Source organism: Furipterus horrens, unplaced genomic scaffold (assembly GCF_987537825.1).
Source record: "Furipterus horrens unplaced genomic scaffold, mFurHor1.1.pri manual_scaffold_17, whole genome shotgun sequence".
Taxonomy (NCBI): Eukaryota; Metazoa; Chordata; class Mammalia; order Chiroptera; family Furipteridae; genus Furipterus; species Furipterus horrens.
In genome coordinates, this window is record NW_028327187.1 from 77,257,970 (window position 1) to 77,278,206 (window position 20,237).

The following is a 20,237-nucleotide window of genomic DNA, read 5'->3' on the forward strand; positions in this document are numbered from 1 at the left end:
TAACAAAGAAGAATATTGAAATGGTAATCAAAAAACTCCCTGCACACAAAATCCCTGGACTTGATGGCTTCACAGGTGAATTCTACAAAACATTCAAGGAAGAACTAACTCCTATCCTTCTCAAACTGTTCCGAAAAATCCAAGAAGAGGGGGAAATCCCAAACTATTTCTATGAAGCCAGTATTATTCTAATCCCCCAACCAGGCCAGGACACAACCAAGAAAGAAAACTACAGCCCAATATCACTGATGAACATCGATGCTAAAATCCTCAATAAAACATTGGCAAACAGGATCCAGCAATACATCAAAAAGATCATACATCACGATCAAGTGGGCTTCATTCCAGGGATGCAAGGATGGTTTAATATTCGCAAATCTATAAATATAATACATCACCTAAACAGAATGAAAGACAAAAATCACATGATCATATCAATAGATGCAGAAAAAGCATTTGATAAAGTACAATACCCATTTATGATGAAAACACTCAGCAAAATGGGAATAGAGAGAGCATACCTTAACATAATTAAGGCTATATATGAGAAGCCTGAGGCCAACATCATACTCAATGGACAAAAACTGAAAGCATTCCCCCTGAATTCAGGAACTGGACAAGGTTGTCCACTCTCTCCACTCCTATTCGACATAGTGTTGGAAGTCCTAGTCACAGCAATCAGACAAGAAAAAGAAATAAAAGGCATCCAAATTGGGAAAGAAGAAGTAAAACTGTCATTATATGCAGATGACATGATAGTATACCTAGAGAATCCTATAAACTCCACTAGAAGACTACTCGATATAATAAGTGAATTTGGCAAAATAGCAAGGTACAGAATAAATATACAGAAATCTAAGGCATTTATGTACACCAACAATAAAATATCAGAGACAGAGACAAAAAAGAAAATACCATTTACTATAGCAACAAGAAAAATAAAGTACCTAGGAGTAAACTTAACCAAAGAGATAAAAGACCTGTACTCTGAAAATTGCATAACATTGAAGAAAGAAATTAAGGAAGATACAAATAAATGGAAGCAAATACCATGTTCTTGGATGGGAAGAATCAACATCATCAAAATGGCCATACTACCCAAAGCAATTTACAGATTCAGTGCAATCCCTATTAAAATACCAATGACATATTTCACAGACCTAGAACAAATACTACAAAAACTCATATGGAACCAAAAAAGACCACGAATAGCAAAAGCAATCTTGAGACAGAAGAACACAACAGGAGGAATCACAACACCAGATATCAAACAATACTACAAAGCCACTGTAATCAGAACAGCCTTGTACTGGCATTAGAACAGACATATAGATCAGTGGAACAGAATAGAGAGTCCAGAAATAAACCCAGGCCTCTATGGTCAGCTAATATTTGATAAAGGAGGTAGGAACATAAAATGGAGTGAGAAGAGCCTCTTTAACAAATAGTGCTGGGAGAACTGGATAGGGACCTGCAAAAAAATGAAACTAGACCACCAACTTACACCACACACGAGAATAAACTCAAGATGGATCAAAGACTTAAATGTAAGCCGTGACACCATCAAAGTCCTAGAGGAAAACATAGGCAAGAAAATATCAGATATCTCATGTAACAATTTCTTCATGGATACATCTCCTAAAGTAAGAGAAATAAAAGAAAAAATAAGTAAATGGGATTACATCAAACTAAAGAGTTTCTGCTCAGCAAAAGAAAACATCAGCAAGATGAAAAGGAAACCAACCATATGGGAAAACATATTTGCCAATGACATCACAGACAGGGGACTGATTTCCAAAATATATAAAGAGCTGATACGACTCAACATCAAGAAAACAAACAACCCAATTAAAAAATGGACAAAGGACCTGAACAAACACTTCTCCAAAGAAGACATACAGAAGGTTCATAGACACATGAAAAAATGCTCAACATCATTAGCCATCAGGGAGATGCAAATAAAAACCACAGTGAGATACCATTTTACACCAGTCAGAATGGCCATCATTAACAAATCAACAAGCAACGAGTGCTGGCGAGGATGTGGAGAAAAGGGAACCCTACCGCACTGTTGGTGGGAATGCAGACTGGTGCGGCTACTATGGAAAACAGTATGGAATTACCTCAAAAGATTAAAAATGGAACGGCCTTTTGAACCAGCGACTCCACTACTAGGATTATACCCAAAGAATCTTAAAACACCAATTCAAAAGAACTTATGCACCCCTATGTTCATTGCAGCACTGTTTACAATAGCTAAGTGCTGCAAACAACCTAAGTGCCCATCTGTAGATGAGTGGATCCAAAAACTGTGGTACATTTACACAATGGAATACCATGTAGCAGAAAGAAAGAAGGAACTCCTGCCATTTGCAACAACATGGATGGAACTAGAAAGAATTTGGCTTAGTGAAATAAGCCAGGCAAAGAAAGAAAAATGCCATATGATAATCACCTAATACAGGAAACTAAAGAACAACACAAACAAAAGAACTAAATAGAACGTAGAGCAGAATAGCAGTCAATAGGAGGGAGGGGAGAGGGAGAGAAGGGGGATAACTAAGGGAAGGGTTTAATCAAAGAACATATATAAATGACTCATGGACATGGACAACAGAGAGGGATAAGATTGCGGGAGAGGGGGTGGGTTGTGTGGGGGAGAGAAATTGGGAGTAAAGGGGACAAGTGTAATTGAAAAACCAAAATATATATATATATATTATTTTAAAAATTATGAGATTAAAACATGATATAAAATAGCAAGATAGCGAGAAAGAATATATAGAGAGAGGAATAAGAGATGGGAGAGGAAAGCAAGAATAATTGAATGGAGAGGGAGCGGGGGGAAGGATAAAGGAAAATATTAGTAAAATTAAAAGTACTTAGAAAGAAAGAAGAGAATGCGGGAGGGAAAGAACATGGGGGAGGGAAGAAAATCAAGAGGAAGAGGCGATATTAGGGAGGGAAAAATTGAAATTGAAGAGTTGACAAAAGATAGGATGAAGGAGAGAAATACAAGAGGGAGAGAAAGAAGAGAGGGGATGGGGAGGAAAGAGAGAAGGGTTAAGAAGGGGAGGGTGAAGGGGGAGGAGAATAGATGAGAATTAAAATTTAAATATCAAAAGATTAGAATATGAAGTGGAATAGGAAGAGAGAAAGAAAGATAGAGAGAATATTTATATAGAGAGAAGGAAAATAAGGGAAAGGGAGGAAAGAAAAACGAATGTAGCCTGAAGGGGGACAAAATAAAGAAAGAAATTTAATAAAATTGAAAGTGCTTAGCACAGAGAAAGGAGAGAGAGAGAAAGGAAACAGAGGGAGGGTGAGGATAAGGGGGAGGGAAGGGGATTAGAAGAAGGAAATAGGAAGGAAAGGGAGAGAACTTAAAATTAAAAAAATTTAACAAAGAATAGGATGAAGGGGAGACATGCTAAGGGAGAAAAGGGAGGGAAGAGGAGGGGAGAAAAGGAGAGAGAATAAGAAAGGATGGGAGGGGCAGTTAGAGAGAGAGTGAGAAATAAAAGAATGGGAGGATTTTAACTCAATTCAACTTTTAGGCACAGTCTCTGGATATTTTTGGTTTGTTTGTTTTTTATTTTTCTTTCCTCCCTTCCTGAGTCCGCCCCTATTCAAAATTCCATGGGTTTCAAATCTTTTCTGGTTGGTTGGCTGGCTGTGGGAAGGTCCTGCTTGATTCTGGGATTGCTAGTCTTATATTTGTGAGCCTACTGCCACTCTGCTGTGAGCTGTGTTTAGTTGTCCCCTCCTGAGGCACCCTCAGCCCTCCTCAGGCTTGTCCAGCTACTCCTTCCCCCTGTTGGTCCAGCCTGTGCCTGCCAGCAATCCCCGCCCTGCCTCCAGTCATGTCTCTATTCCCAGGCTACAGCTTCTGCTCTCTTCCCTGTCTATATGCCTGCGCACCCTATCTCTCTCCCTGTCTCAAGACCGTCCCTTTGTTCTGCAGGACTCTAGCACAGTCGGTCAAAGCGCTGTGCCCAGTGGCACTCTCCTGCCCAGGACCTCTCCCCTAGTCTGGAGCTCTGCAGCGGCTTTCCCGCGTGGGCTCTTCTCCTTGCCCCAAAACTGTCTCTATTCTGAGCTACAGCTTCCACTGGCTTCCCTGTCTATAAGCGTGCATGCTCTATCTCTCTTCCCGCCCCAGCACCATCCCTTTGTTCTGCAGGATTCTAGTGTGGTTGGTCAGTGCAGCGCTCTCCTAACCAGGAGCTCTCCACCAGTCTGGAGCTCCGCAGCAGCCTTTCCCTGCAGGCCCTTCTCCCCGCCCTAATACTGTCTCCACTCCAGAACCACCACCTCTGCTCTCTTCCCTACTTACACGCCCTGCATGCCCTATTTCTCTCCTAGCCCCAAACCTGTTGTTCTGTGGGATTCCAGTGCGATTGCTCAAAGCGCCGGGGACATGCACTGCTCTTTTGCTCAGGAGCTCTCCCCCGGTCTGGAGTTCCTCAGCAGGTTTTCTGTGCCGCCCGTCTCCTTGCTCCCAAACTGTCCCTTTGTTCTGTAGGGCCCTACCACAAGTGCTGCGCGCGCCCAGAATGCCGAGCTTTTGGTCGGAGGTTGCAGCTGAGGAGTTTCTCTCTAGACTCAGATCACACAGTTTCTCCCAGTCCTGATTGTTCACTGTTCTCTCACTCCTCTGGCTTTTTCAGCCAAATCCTCTCCCTAACTCCCTACAAGAATTCACTTATCGGTGTGCCCCTAACAGGGGGAGCCTCCAAGCAGCTCTCGGCTAGTGAGCTCTCCGGCTTGGTACTGCAGATGCACGGGGTCCTGGAATGAATCAGCCTGCAGTGCGTGGTAAAACCCTCCACCCCCCTCTATGCTGCTCCCACGCTCTCCTCCCTGTTCACGCTATCGGAGATCCACACTCACTCAGTCACTCCTCTCCGCATTTGTTCCTGGAGTCTCTCCTTAACAGGAGTGAGCTGAGAACACTGCCCCTACTCCGCCGCCATTTTCCCCTCCTCGGTAGTTCCTTTTTTCTTTCTGCTTTGTAGTATTCCATTGTGTAAATGTACCAGAGTTTTTTCATACACTCATCTATTGATGGGCGCTTATCCTATTTCCAGCACTTGACTATTGTAAATAGCATTGCTATGAACATAGGGGTGCATAAGCTTTTTAACATTTTTCTTTTTCTTCAATTTTGTTCTTTTATTTCAAATCTCATATTTCACTCTTCCTTTTCTCCTATTCCATTTTGCCTTCTTTTAAATTTTACTTTTTCCCTTTTTTCACCTCATTCCTGTTCCTTACTCTTAATATTTCTCTTCCTTCTATCCTCTCAAAATCATTTTTCTCTCCTTTAGTCATTCATATCCTTTTTCTCTTTCTTATAATAATAGTATACTCTTTCCACCTTTATTAATCTTTGCTCATTTGTCATTGATTTTGCTGTGGCTGTTGTTTTTCCTTAATTTTGTTCCTACTTCTTCACAATTTCTTCTCTTTTCTTTTTCTATTATTTCAAACTTTGTACTTCACTCTCCTTTTCTTGTTCCATTTTGCCTTCTTCTTTCCTTTTCTTATTTACATTTTAGATTTAATTTTTCCCTTTCTTTGCCTTGTTTCTATTCCCTATTCTTATTATAGCTTCTCCCTCTACCCTCTCAAAATCATGTTTCTTTCTTTTATTCATCTCATATTCCTTTTTTCTTTCTTATAATAATTGCGTTCTCCTCCCACTTTTATTAATCTTTGCTCATTTGTCATTGATACTGTTGTTGTAGTTATTCTTTAATTGTGTTCTTATTTCTTCAACATTTTAATATCAAATCTCATATTTTATTCTTGCTTTGTCTTACTCCATTTTGCCTTCTTCCTTCTTTTTCTTACTTTCAGTTTTAAAATTACCTTTTCCTTATCTTTACCTTGTGTCTATTCTTTACTTTTGTTTCTTCATCCTCTATCCTCTCAAAATCATACTTCTTCCTTTGGTCATCTCATATTGTTTTTTCACTCTTATAATATTCTTATTCTCTTTCCACCTTTGTTGATCTTTGCTCATTTGTCATTGCTATTGCTGTGGCTGTTGTTTTTCCTCAATTTTATTCCTATTTTTTCACAATTTTTTTTATTATTTCAACTTTATATTTTGATTTTCCCTTTCTTTGTTCCATTTTGCCTTCTTCCTTTCTCTTCTTATTTACATTTTATATTTTCCCTCTTTCTGTGCCTTGTTTCTATTCCATATTCTTATTGTTTCTCCTCCCTCTACCCTCTCAAAATTATTTTTATTTCCTTTACTCCTCTCATATTATTTTTTACCTTCCATATTATACCCTTACGCACTTTCCACCTTTATTAACCTCTTCTCATTTGTCATTGATATTGCTGATGTTGCAGAGTGGTATTTGTTTTCTGGTGTGGGTTTTGTTTTCTGTGTTGTTTTGTTTTGTTCTATCAGCACCCAGACAAGAGCATAGGTGATCAAGAGACTGTACCACTGAGTTGAACAGGACTCCTACCACAGAAAATCACCCCACAAAGACGGAGTCAAAGTAGAATAATCCAATACATAGAAACAAACAGAAAGTGTCACCTAAAATGAGGAGACAAAGAAACAGCCCCCAATCAAAAGGAAAGGAGGAATCCCCAGGGAAAAAAAAGCTAAATGAAATTGAGGCAGACAATTTATCAGAGTTCAAGGAAATGGTCATAAGGATACTCAAGGAACATAGTGAGAACTACAAGGAACTTAGTGGGAACAACATCAACATGAAAAAGAACATATAAACTATGAATAAGACCAGGTGGAAATGAAGAATACAATATCTGAAGAGAAGAGTACACTAGAAGGAATTAAAAGCAAGCTAGATTAAGAAGAAGATTGATTCAGAGAGTTGGAAGACAAGGTAGAAAGAAAGAAAAAAAAAAAAACCACCCAGTCAGAACAACAAAAAGAAGAAAGACAATAAGTACAAAGATAGTTTAAGGAAGCTTTGTAACAATTTGAAATATAACAATATTTGCATCATAAGGATACCAGAAAGAGAAGAAAATGAGCAAATGATAGAAAACCTGTTTGAAAAAATAATGACAGAAAACATCCCTAACTTGGTGAGGGGAAATGTCATGCAGGTTCAGGAAGCACAGAGGGTCCCAATCAGGATTAACCCATAGAGGCCCACTCCAAGACACATCATAACTAAAATGGCAAAATTTAAAGATGAAAGAATTTTTTTTTTGACAAGAGAATCTTAAAGGCAGCAGGGGAGAAACAGCTAATAACATACAAGAGAGCTTCAATAAGGCCATCATCACATTTCTCAACAGATATACTACAAGCCAGAAGGGACTGGCATGATGTATTCCAAGTAATGGAAAGCAAGGACCTGCAACCAAAACTACTCAATCCAGCAAGGCTCGGATTCAAAATGGAAGAAAAAATAAAGTTTTTCAGACCATAAAAAGGATGAAACTGTACAGCTCCACCAAACTAGCATTGAAAGAGATGCCAGAGGGCCTGGAAGAAGAAAAGAAGAAGAAGAAGAAGAAGAAGAAGAAGAAGAAGAAGAAGAAGAAGAAGAAGAAGAAGAAGAAGAAGAAGAAGGAGAAGGAGAAGGAGAAGGAGAAGGAGAAGGAGAAGGAGAAGGAGGAGAAAGAAGAAGAAGAAGAAGAAGAAGAAGAAGAAGAAGAAGAAGAAGAAGAAGAAGAAGAAGAAGAAAAGAAAGAAAGAAAGAAAGAAAGAAAGAAAGAAAGAAAGAAAGGAAGAAAGAAAAAACACAGGTATAAAGCAAAATCAAAATGAACAAACACCTATCAATAATAACCTTAAATGTAAATGGATTAAATACCCCAATTAAAAGACATAAGGTAGCCCTAAGGTAGCCCCTGGCTGGTGTGGCTCAGTGGATTGAGCGCCAGCCTGTGAGCCAAAGGGTCATTGGTTCGATTCCCAGTCAGGGCACACAGTTGTGTTGCTGGAGAGTTCCCCAGTTGTGGGAGTGCGAGAAGCAACCACACATTGATGTTTCTTTCCCTCTCTTTCTCCCTCCCTTCCCCTCTCTCTAAAAATGAATAAAATCTTTAAAAAAAAGACATAGGGTAGCTGAAAGGATAAGAAAACATGACCTGCATACAAGGTCTGTGCAGAAGCTATATAACCATGTAATATGAAAAATACTGACATTTATTGAAGAAGATACAAGAATTATTGTACATAGAACAATGATGCCTCAGTCCCTTTTGAAGTAGGTATCTTGGGACCTCACACAGTTCTTCCAGCATCTGTTCCACTGTTCAAAACACTCTGCAAAATTCTTTGTTAGAATTGCCATCAGCTGTCCCATTGCATTTTCCTGAATCTCACTGATGGTTTCTTCACTTTCAAAGGTGATTTTGGTTGGGGGAAAATTCAGAAATCACAGGGTACCAAATCTGGTTCATTGGTAACATTTGAATCAAGTCCTTAGCAACCACAGCATGGTATTCCTTCTGCTCTGGTAGCAGAAGCCACGGAACGAATTTTGCCAAGACACATTTCATGCCAAGATCCTACATCAAAATCTCAGACACAGTCATTTTTGGAATCCTCAGATCATCTTCCAGTTCCCCCACTGTCAGTCACTGATCTTTGTTGATTGCAGCCCATGCACATTCAACATTCTCAGATGTTCTTTTTGTTGCAAGCCTTCCAGAATGTGGATCATTTTCAACCAATTCTCAACCATCTTTGAAGCATTGTGCCACACTTTTATTTGCACTGCAGTCATTGCATCCTCCCTGAAAGCCTTCTGAATCATCTAAATAGTTCCCACAGAGAACTGTTCAGGATTAATGTAAAATGTGATGCAGATTCATTGTCCTAATCACTCAGTCATTTTGAATGCAACAGCCACACAGTACATATGCTCACTCAATGGGGTCTACCACCCCTACTGACTAGTCCAGTGAAATGTTCATTGTTCACACAAATGCATTCCAGTCACTCTCCTTGGCTGCCAGGTTACATTGATGTTGTGCAAACCACTCTCACTATATTAACAATGGTTGTAATTTTTCTGGACAGACCTCGTATATGCTGTCTACAAGAGGCCCACCTCAGAATATAAGATTCACACAGGCTGAAAGTGAAGGCATGGGGAAAAATTTTATGCAAATGGACATAAACAAAAGCTGGAGTTGTCATTCTTATCTTAGACAAAATGGAGTCCAAAACAAAGGCCATAATAAAAGACAGAGTAGAACACTACATAATACTTAAGGGAGTAGTCCAACAAGAGGATATAACCCTTGCAAACATATATACATCCAATATAGGGGTACCTAAATATATAAAGAAATTCCTGGAGGACTTTAAGAAAGAGATTGACAGCAATACAGCCATTGTAGGAGATTTTAACAACCCACTGTCAACAATGGATAGATATTTTAAACAAAAAAATAAAAGAGGATATTGCAGCATTGAAAGACAGTCTAGATCAAATAGATCTAACAGATATTTACAGAACATTTCACCCCAAAGGAGCAAATATATATTCTTTTCAAATGTACATGGGTCATTTTCAAAGATAGACCATATGGTAGGACTCAAAACAAGCCTTAACAAATTCAAAAAAAAATTGAAATCATATCAAGTACTTTCTTGGATAACAATGGCTTGAAACTAGAAACCAACCTCAAGAAAAATAACTGAAAAACATTGGAATACATGGAGTCTGAATAACATGTTATTAAATAACAAATGGGTTAACAATGAGATCAAGAAAGAAATAAAAAAGTACCTAGAAACAAAGGAAAATGAACACACAAAACCCCAAAACCTATGGGACACAGTGAAGGCAGTCCTGAGAGGGAAGTTCATAACAATACTGGCCTACCTAAAGAAGACAAAAAAAAAAAAATCAAATAAACAACCTAACTCTACATCTAAACTAACTAGAGGCACAACAAAAATCAAAGTCCAGAGTGAGTAGAAGAAAGGAAATAATCAATATCAGAGCAGAACTAAAGGACATAGAACTGAAAAAAAAAGTTTGTAATCAATGAATCCAGGGGCTGGTTCTTTGAACAGATAATCAAAATCAACAAACCTATAACCACACTCATCAAGTAAAAAAAGAGAGAGGACCCAAATAAATAAAACCAGGAATAAGAGAGGAGAAGTAACAACTGATATGCTGATATACAACGGATTGTAAGAAATTACTATGAACAACTATATGCCAAGAAATTGAACAAACTGGGTCAAATGGATAAATACCTAGAAGCATACAATCTTCCAAAAATGAATCAAAAAGAATCAGAAAACCTAAACAGATGAATAACAACCTGTGAAACTGAAGCAGTAACTTAAGAAAAGAAAAAAAAAGAGAAGAAAAACTCCTGGCACAAAAAAGCCCTAGACCAGATGGCTTTATAAGCATATTTTACCAAACATTGAAAGAAGAACTAATACCCATCCTTCTCAAACTACTACAAAAAAGTTCAAAAATAAGGAAGATTCCCAAACTCTTTTTATCCAGTATTATCCTAATTCCAAAACCAGATAAAGACACAACAAAGAAGAAAAATCATGGGCCAATATCCTAGATGAACATAGATGCTAAAATTCTCAACAAAACATTGGCAAACTGGATCCAGCAATACATTTAAAAGATCATACACAATGATTAAGTGGGATTTATCCCAGGGACTGAGAAGGTACAATAGTCACAAATCAATAAATGTAAAACATCAGAAAAATATGAAGGAAAAGATCGCATGATGATATCAATAGATACTGAAAAAGCATTTGATAAAATCAAGCACCCATTTATGATATAAAAAAAACACTCAGTAAACTGGGAACAGAGGGAGGTCATTTATGAAAACCAACTGCCAACATCATATTCAACGGGCATAAACTAAAAGTGTTTCCCTTAAGATCAGGAACAAGACATGGGTGTGCACTTTTACCACTCTTATTGAAGATAGTACTGGTCGTTTTAGCCACAGCAACCAGACAAGAAGAAATAAAAGGCATCCAAATTGGAAAGGAGGAAGTAAAACTGTCATTATTTGCAGATGACATGAGAGTGTACATAGAAAAGTCTATAGAAGTTCCAGCCAAGATGGAGGCTTAGGTAGACAAACTTCACCTCCTTGCACTATCATAAGCATTACAACCACCTCAAAACAAAACAACACAAAAAACAACCAGAAGAGCCAGAAAATCAAACTACATGGAACTCCAACAAACAAAGGTTTAAAGAAATAATACTCATCCAGATGAGGAGGAGGGGCAGAGCCAAGGAGCTGGGATGGAGAGGACGCAGTGTGGCAGTGGTGACGTTGGAGAGAGCAAGGCAACGCAAACAAGGCAAGGCAAGGCAACACAAAGCAGTGGCTTTGACCAGCCAGCAGAACAAGCAGCCCCACATTATAAAAGCCTGGAGGGACACCTGGGGAGCAATGCCATCCCCAGGCCAGACTGAACAGCTCACAATTCCAGCACCGGGAGAATAAAGCTTCACTGCTTCTGACTGTGAAAACCAGTGGGGGTTGGAGTGGTGGAAGAAACTTCCCATCTTTCAGGAGAGTTCGATTAGAGGGCCCCCAGAGCATAACATATGCAAACCCACCCACTCTGGGAACCATCACCAGGGCAGCAGCTAGAGGGGCGTCAGTGGCATACGGAAAGCAGGTGAAGTGACTGGAAAAGAGGCAAGTGCCCAGAAAGCGGTATTGTTCACTTTCTGACCCTTCCCCGACATACAGCACCACAAGGCAGTGAAACTGGTAACCTAACACTGACAAATACCTAAGGCTACCCCTTTACAACAAAACGAGTGTGACAATTCTACCTAAGACACAGAGGCAAACACAGGAGCCTGTCAAGTTGAGGAGACAGAGAAGTATGGCCCAAAAGAGAGAGCATATCAAGGTTCCAGAGGGAGAACTAAGTGGGGAGGAGATAGCCAACCTAACAGACACAGAGTTCAAAACATGGGTGATAACGATGATCAGAAAAATGATTGAGTACAACAAGTGCATAAGGGAAGAAGTGAAGGCTACACTATGTGAAATGAAGGAAAATTCACACAAAACCAGTAGTGAAGGGAAGGAATCCAGGATTCCAATCAATGTATTGGACATAAAAAAGAGATAAATAGTCAACCAGTACAGAATGAAGAAACAAGAATTGAAAAAAATGAGGAGAGCATTAAGAACCTCTGGGACAACTTTAAATGTACCAACATCTGAATCATAAGGGTGCCAGAAGGAGAAGAGGAAGAGCAAGAAATGGAAAACTTACATTAAAAAATAATGAAGGAAAACTTTCCTAATTTGGTGAAGGAAATGGACATACAAGTCCAGGAAGCACAGAGTCCCAAACAAGCTGGAGCCAAAGAGGGCCACACCAAGACACATCATAATTAAAATGCTAAATGTTAAAGGTAAAGAATCTTAAAAGCAACAAGAGAAGAGAGTTACCTACAAAGTAGTTCCTAAAAGACTATCAGCTCATTTACCAAAAATCTTTGTAGGCAAGAAGGGAATGGCAAGAATTATTCAAAGTGATGAAAAGCAAAGACCTACATCCAAGATTTCTCTATCCAGCAAAGCTATCATTTGGAGTGGAAGATCAGATAAAGTGCTTCCTAGACAAGGTAAAGCTAAAGGAGTTCATCATCACCAAGCCCTTATTGTGTGAAATGTTAAAGAGACACATTTAAGAAAGAAGAAGATAAAAACTATGAATAGTAAAATGACAACAAACTCATAACTATCAACAAATGAATCTAAAAAATAAAAAGGAACTAAGCAAACAACTAGAACAGGAACAGAACCATAGATATGGAGACCATATGAGGGGTTATCAGTGGGAAGGAGGAAGCGGGAGAATGGAGGAAAAGGTACAAGGATCAAGAAGCATAACTGGTAGATACAAAACAGACAGGCAGAAGTTAAGTATAGTAAAGGAAATGGAGAAGCCAAAGAACTTGAATGCACTACCCATGTACATAAACTAAGGGATCGGGGGTTGCTAGAGAGAAGGGAGGTACCAGATGGAGGCGGGTGAAGGGAAAATAATTGGGACAACTATAATAGCATAATCAATAAAATATACTTAAAAATTGAATTAAAAAATAAAAATAAAAATAAAGAAATCCTTATAGACTCCCCCCCAAAATTACTTCACCTAATAAGTGAATATAGCAAAATAGCAGGATACAAAGTCAATATTCATCTTTGTACACTAACAGTGAACTATCGGAAAACAAAACTAAGAAAAAAATCCATTTACCATAGCAACAACAACAAAATTAAGTACCTAGGATAAATTTAACCAAGGAAGTAAAAGACCTGTCCTCGGAAAACAATAGAACATTGAGAAAGAAATTGAGGAAGATACAAATAAATGGAAGCATGTACTGTGTTCAAGGATTGGAAGAATTAACATCATTAAAAAGTCTGTACTACCCAAAGCAATCTATAGAGTTAATGCAATTTCTATTAAAATACCGATGCCATATTTCACAGATCTAGAACAAATACTGCAAAAATTTATATGGAAACAAACAAGCAAAAAAGACCCCAAATAGCGTCAGCAACCTTGAGAAAATTGGAGGTATCACAATACCTGATATCAAACTATGTTACAAGGCCACTGTAATCAAAACAATCTGGTGCTGGCATAAGAATAGACACCTAGGTCAATAGAACAGAATAAAGAAGCTAGAAATAAACCCATGTCTCTATGGTCAATTAGTATTTGACAAAGGGGGCAGAAGCATAAAATAGAGTAAAAATAACCTCTTCAATAAATGATGTTTGGACAATTGGACTGGTACATGAAAAGAGAAATGAAACTAGACCACTAACTCACACCATACACCAGAATAAACTCAAAATGGATAAAAGACTTAGATATAAGTTGTGACACCGAAAAAAAAAATGCTAGCAGAAAACATAGGCAGTAAAATTTCAGATATCTCATGTAGCAATATCTTTGCCGATATCTCCTAGGGCAAGGGAAATGAAGTCAAGAAAATAAACAAATGAAACTACATCAAATTAAAAAGCCTATGCATGGTTAAAGAAACCATTATTAAAATTAAAAGGGCACAAACTGTATGGGAGAACATATCTGCCAATGATGCACTGGACAAGGGTTTAAGCTCCAAAATACAGTAATCCCTCACTATATCGCGGTTCACTTGTGGTCTCACTGTATCGCGGGATTTTAAAAAATATTATATTTAATTATTTATCGCGGATTTTCCTCTGTATTGCACGATTTTGCTGTTCTGTATACATATGTTGTTAAAGTTACATAGGTTTAAGAGTGTAGAATAAATGTACGGTTCCTACATCGAGGGGAGTCTGGAACATAACACCCACAATAAGCGAGGGAATACTGTATATAAAGAACTTATTCAACTCAACACTAGGAAAACAAACCATCCAATTAAAAAATGGACAAAGGATCTTAACAGACACTTCTCCAAGGAGGACATACAGTATGGAATTTCCTCAAAAAGTTAAAAATGGAACTGCCTTTTGACCCAGCAATTCCACTGCTGGGAATATCCCTAAGAATCCTGAAACACCAATTCAAAAGAACTTATGGACCCTTATGTCCCTAGCAGTGCTATTTCCAATAGCCAAGTGCTGGAAACAGCCTAAGTGTCCATCCATAGATGAGTGGATTAAAGAACTGTAGTACAGTTTGGTGATTGCAGGGAGTGAAGTATAAGGGGTTAAATGGTAATGGAAAAAATACTATTAAAGAAGAGAAAAAAAACTGTGGTACGTTTACACAATGGAATACTATGCAGCAGAAAGAAAGAAGGAATTCCTACCTTTTGCTACAGCATGGCTGACACCGGAGACTATTATGCTAAGTGAAATAAGCCAGTTGATGAAAGACAAATACCATATGATCTCACCTATAAGAGGAATCTAATTAACAAAATTAACTAATGATCAAAATGGAACCAGTGGCATAGAATCATGGAATAGACCGACAGCAGTTTGAGGAGATAAGGGAGGGGGCCACTGTTTGAAAGAAGGTGAAGGGATTAGTCAAGGAACATAAATGAAGGACCCATGGACTGAACAATGGTGTGGGGGTTGACTATGAAAGTGGAGTGGGGCTTGGCAGAGGGGGGCAATGAGGGAAATACTTGGAACAACTGTAAAACATAAAAATTTTAAGAAATTTTAAAAATAAATAAAATTCAATCTGAGAAAAACAACTTTGTAGTTTGGAGAAGTCACAGGTGGGATGAATGAAAACAATGTGAACAGATAATCCCTTGGTGGTCAGTATATAAAGGGCCATTTCTACACACTGCAGAATTTTTAGGTATAGTGGTACTGGAGAAATTCTTTCTAAGGCAACATCAAAGTGCTTCTTACAGGACTTTGGGCCTATTATCAAATGGGCTAATCAAATTCTACCTGCATCAGCATAATTCTCAAGAAGGTACATAGTTTAGGACTTGCTAGTTATTCCAGATTCCTTTTAAAGACAGTGACCCTCTACAAAAGGAAGTCAGAAAGCTGTTTTTCAGGAGAGATTTACATTGATTTCCAAGTTAAATCCAAGCTTTGGTGGCCTGGAGCATCTAATATATTAATCTATCCCTACTAATTAGCCTTATGGGGTCAAACAATTCAAAATAATGACTACAGAAGGATAACTGTAACAAGGGCTGCTTCAATTGTGTGTCAAAGACATTCATAAGTGAATCCCAAACACAGGTGATTTTACAGGGAATGTTGTAAATATATCAACAATTTGAAAGAATTCATAAATAAAATTTTTGAAAGGAGGTAAATTGTTGACCTAATCAAAGAAATAAGAACAACTCTGCAATTAATTAACAGTGGTATGTCAAGAAATTGTATCAGAAAAATGTAAATTTTACAAAAATAATAAAAACTTTTAGACTGTCTTTCAAAATAAAAGCCTGAAATAGCTGTGGACATTGTTGATTACCTCACCAATATTCACTTCAATCTTCCTTGATCGTGTAGTAACTCCTACTTCTAGGATGGCTCTTGATTAACATAAACCAACTAGTCAAGCAATTCCATTTTATTAATTTGATTGTTTCTGAAATAAGTATATAATCTGGATCTAAATAAGACAAAGAATCATAGTGTTATCTTTTTCCACATTACAAGGGCAGGCAAATGACCTGTGATTGTCCCAATCAAAGTAAAGCAGAATTTTGATCAAATGTTGCTGTAACTAAAAAATATTGCATGTCAAGCGTAATTTTTAAAAGTTGTTGTAAAGACTTCTGTCTGTCCTAGTATATGAATAAGGAAGCATACACTCCCAAAGTTGTTGACAGCCATATTGTAACATAAACTTCAGGATAAAACTGACATCAGAAAGAAAATAGAAGATCACAACTAGGTTTTTGGTGACATCACTGAGAGTATTTATTCACCAGGGCTGCCATAAAAAAGTACCACAGACTCGGTGGCTTAAACAACACAAATTTATTTTCTCACAGTTCTGGAGGCTAAATGTCCAAAATCAAGCATCCACGGGTTTGTTTTTTTTTTCTGAGGCTTCTCCCCTTGGGTTGTATATGGCCATCTTCTCTCTCAATATTCACATGGTCATTCTTCTATGTGTATCTGTGTTCAAATCTCTTCTTCTTATAAGGACACCACTGATATTAGATTAAGGCCAACCTATGTCACTGCATTTTACCTTAATTACTTCTTTAAAAGCCCTACCTCCAAATATTTTCACATTATGAGGCGCTGGGGGCTAGGACTTCAACATATGAATTTGGAGGAGACAGAATTCATCCCTTAACACTGAACACTTATATTAAGTCCAATGTAACACCGATTAGATTTTTCAAATAAGTAGCCAATAAATTAGTTTTCTTTTAAACAAGTTTGCAATGGTTTTTGACTTGCATGTAACTGATAACGTCCTGCCTGATACAGCACCATAATAATATTGATATTTTACAGAATTATGGTGTATTATGGACAAAAAAACTATAAATAACAAAAAGAATACAAAAAGATTCAAAATGGATGCCACTTTATGCAAAACTAGATATGGTTTGTTATAAATTGCAGTTATAGTCAAGAAAAACTCTCTAAGCTTTCTCCAAAATTAGATATCCAAATTTAAGAGAGAACTTCCCCTGCTTTCAAGAAATTCTTATTGTGTGTTTGTCTGTATGTATATACAGAGAATTATGTCTGTATGTTGTGACTGGGTAGAAGCATATATTTGGAGTTATCTCTGAATATCAATATCTGCAAATACATATAGAAAATGTATATATCTATGCACATACATATATTTGTGCATGAATATAAATGATTTCTGTATCCATATATGTTTTGAGAAAGGTAAGGTATTTCTGTGTGAATATGTGTGTATGCAGATATGTGAGGAATGTGTTAAATATGGAAAACAACTCTAGCAGGGAACTGAGGGGTGAAGCTAGAGAGCCTAAGAGGTTGGAAGTGGGAGGAGAAGAAAACAGGACCACCAACGGGTCACACAGGTGTGAATTTTGGAACAGGGAGGAGCAGCCTAGGTTTTTTTCGTAGGTAAAGAAGACTGCCTGTGCAGTTTATAGTACGAAAGAGAGACCTCTTTACTGACAAAAGACTAAGAGATTAGTCTTATTCGGAAAGAGAGAGGAGACTGCTGCCGCAGTAGTGGCCGGTGGGATCCCGATGTGGCAGAAGGGTGTCTGCTGCCCACAAGGAGGCAGAGGTCCCCCAAGCACAGTGCTGGAGACACAGCCACCATCCTCTTCGCCTGCCCCGCCGCCTCCTAGACACGCTCCCTGTCTCCGGATCCTCTCCACCCAGCTTCAGCAAGCTCCCTGCTCGGCGCCCGCTAATCCTCGTTCCACACAGGCTCACAGCGCAGGCAGGAGTGAGGTGTCTGATTTGGGCACGTGAGGCCCGCGATCCCGGGCGGTGGACGCCAGGCAGGCCAAGGTCATTGGTGAGACAGGGGGTGGACACCGAGCCCGAGTGAGGCTGGGGTGGCAAAGTGCATTGGGCTAGGAAAAGGGGTGGCTTTAAGGACACAGGCAGGAAATTGAAGTGAGGTTGCTGGGTGCCAGGAAAGCAACTGGAGGTCTTTGGGGGGGTGTGGGCAGCAGGCTGGGGCGTTCGGGGCTGGAGGACAGTGACTCTCTGAGGGTCAAAGCTGGAGAGAGATAGGCGCTTTGCATGGGGATTTAGACAGTGGGCACCAGTGGCGGGCAGGAGAGGCAGGGGACTCTGAACACGGAGGTAGCCTATCCCCCGCTCCCTGCGGAGTTCCTAACCACGGCCAGCACCACTGCTGCTGCTGCCCTTCCCTACAGCCTAAAGGAACCCACAGGGGAGAGCACTTGCAGGCACGCCGCCAGCATTTCCAGCAGTGATTCCAGCCTCATAGAGAAATTTTAGTTGCCAGGGCAGGGTACATAGAGACGTTCCTGTTTGGAGAACTTCACCTGATGGCATAATGAGTGTCTTCTTACATCCTCTTCTCTCATCTTCTCTCCTCCCACTGCAGGTATGACGACCCCCAACGCACAGGAAGCCCAAAGGCAACAAGCCAGGGCACCAGTGGGACGGGCCACTGGGTCTGCAAACATGACGAAGAAAAAAACCTTCCAAAAGAAGAGGGGCAGACCTTTGTCCCAGCCCCGCAGGAACATCGTGGGCTGCAGAATTTCACATGGATGGAAGGAAGGCGACGAGCCCGTCACCCAGTGGAAAGGAACCGTTCTGGATCAGGTGCCTATAAATCCCTCTCTTTATCTGGTGAAATATGATGGCATTGACTGTGTCTATGGACTGGAACTTCACAGAGATGAAAGAGTTTTGTCTCTTAAAATTCTTCCTGACAAGATGGTGTCATCTCAAGTCAGTGATGCAAACCTTGCAAATACCATAATTGGTAAAGCTGTGGAACATATGTTTGAGGGAGAGCATGGTTCTAAGAATGAATGGAGAGGCATGGTCCTAGCCCAAGCACCAATCATGAAAGCCTGGTTTTATATTACCTATGAGAAAGATCCTGTCTTGTACATGTGCCAGCTTCTAGGTGATTATAAAGAAGGAGACCTCCGTATCATGCCAGAGTCCAGTGAGTCTCCTCCAGCAGAGAGGGAACCAGGAGGAGTTGTAGATGGCCTGATAGGTAAACATGTGGAATATACCAAAGAAGATGGTTCCAAACGGATCGGCATGGTCATTCACCAAGTAGAAGCCAAACCCTCTGTGTATTTCATCAAGTTTGATGATGACTTCCATATCTATGTCTACGATTTGGTGAAAAAGTCCTAACTGTTAGGGTACAATTAGCCACACTTGTGAAAACAGATGTGTACTTTGTTGACGTGCAAAATGATGTTGCTTTTCAGTGTATGGGGAGCTTAAGGGGCCCCATTAATTCAGCATCTTTGCCAGCATAACTGTTGATTTGTTCTGAAAAATACAAATGTATGTGGACATGACATGCTTGCTGTGTGTAAGGACTTTATCATGTTGAACAGATTGGGTGTGTTTGGTGGATGGGGTGTGAAAGGAAGGGACAGCTGTAAATTCAGGCTGTGAATAAAGTTCAGCTAGTATCATAACTAGTCATCTAAAAATGGAATAGGACTTAGCTGGCCTGGTCTGGGGAGGGGGGAGGAGAAGGAACTAGAGGAGGGCTGTGGGGGGAGGGGAAAGGGGAGGAGACTGCTCAGGAAGAGGTAGTGAGGGGCCAGAAATGGGAGTCTCCTGGGGGAGGGATGTCTTAGGAAGGGGAGGCACCCAGCTGGAAGGAGGTAAAGAACAACAGAGGGAGAGGGAGTTCTTGGGGCTTAGAGGAAACAGAGTAAATTGAGTAGAGAGGGGCACAGAGAAGCTTAGAAGAAATCCAGAGCAGGGGGGATTAATACAAAGTTGTCAGGGACTTGGGGAGAGGCTAAAGGGTTCAAAGAGAGGGTCTATGCATGTGTGAGGGGCCAAAGCGGCAGGGACACTGAGGAAGGAATTCTGAGAAGGAAGACTGACCAAGGGAGTGAGAAGTTGAGAAAAAGAGGTGTGGGCAGTGGGGCCCATGAGAGATGGAAAGGTGCAGGGAAAGGTTGGACTTCTGACAGTATCCGCAATGCTGTCCCTGCCTCTGTTCACTAAAGATGTGGCACTGTCAAAGAAACCAGATGGATTGACAGGGATGACTCAGGGGTTAAGCAGCAGCCAAGTTTATACCTAAAACTTTTATTTCAGGGAATTCGTGCCACAAC

The 20,237-nt window shown here is 39.7% G+C and overlaps 1 protein-coding gene across 1 annotated transcript; it reads left to right on the plus strand.

Moving 5' to 3' along the window:
• Nucleotides 1-18,516: 18,516 nt before the first annotated feature.
• On the plus strand, nt 18,517-19,566 carry LOC149991318 (spindlin-2-like). The gene has a single exon (XM_090264477.1). The coding sequence runs from the start codon at nt 18,517-18,519 to the stop codon at nt 19,288-19,290; it is 774 nt and encodes a 257-aa protein (XP_090120603.1). The 3' UTR covers nt 19,291-19,566.
• Nucleotides 19,567-20,237: the final 671 nt, after the last annotated feature.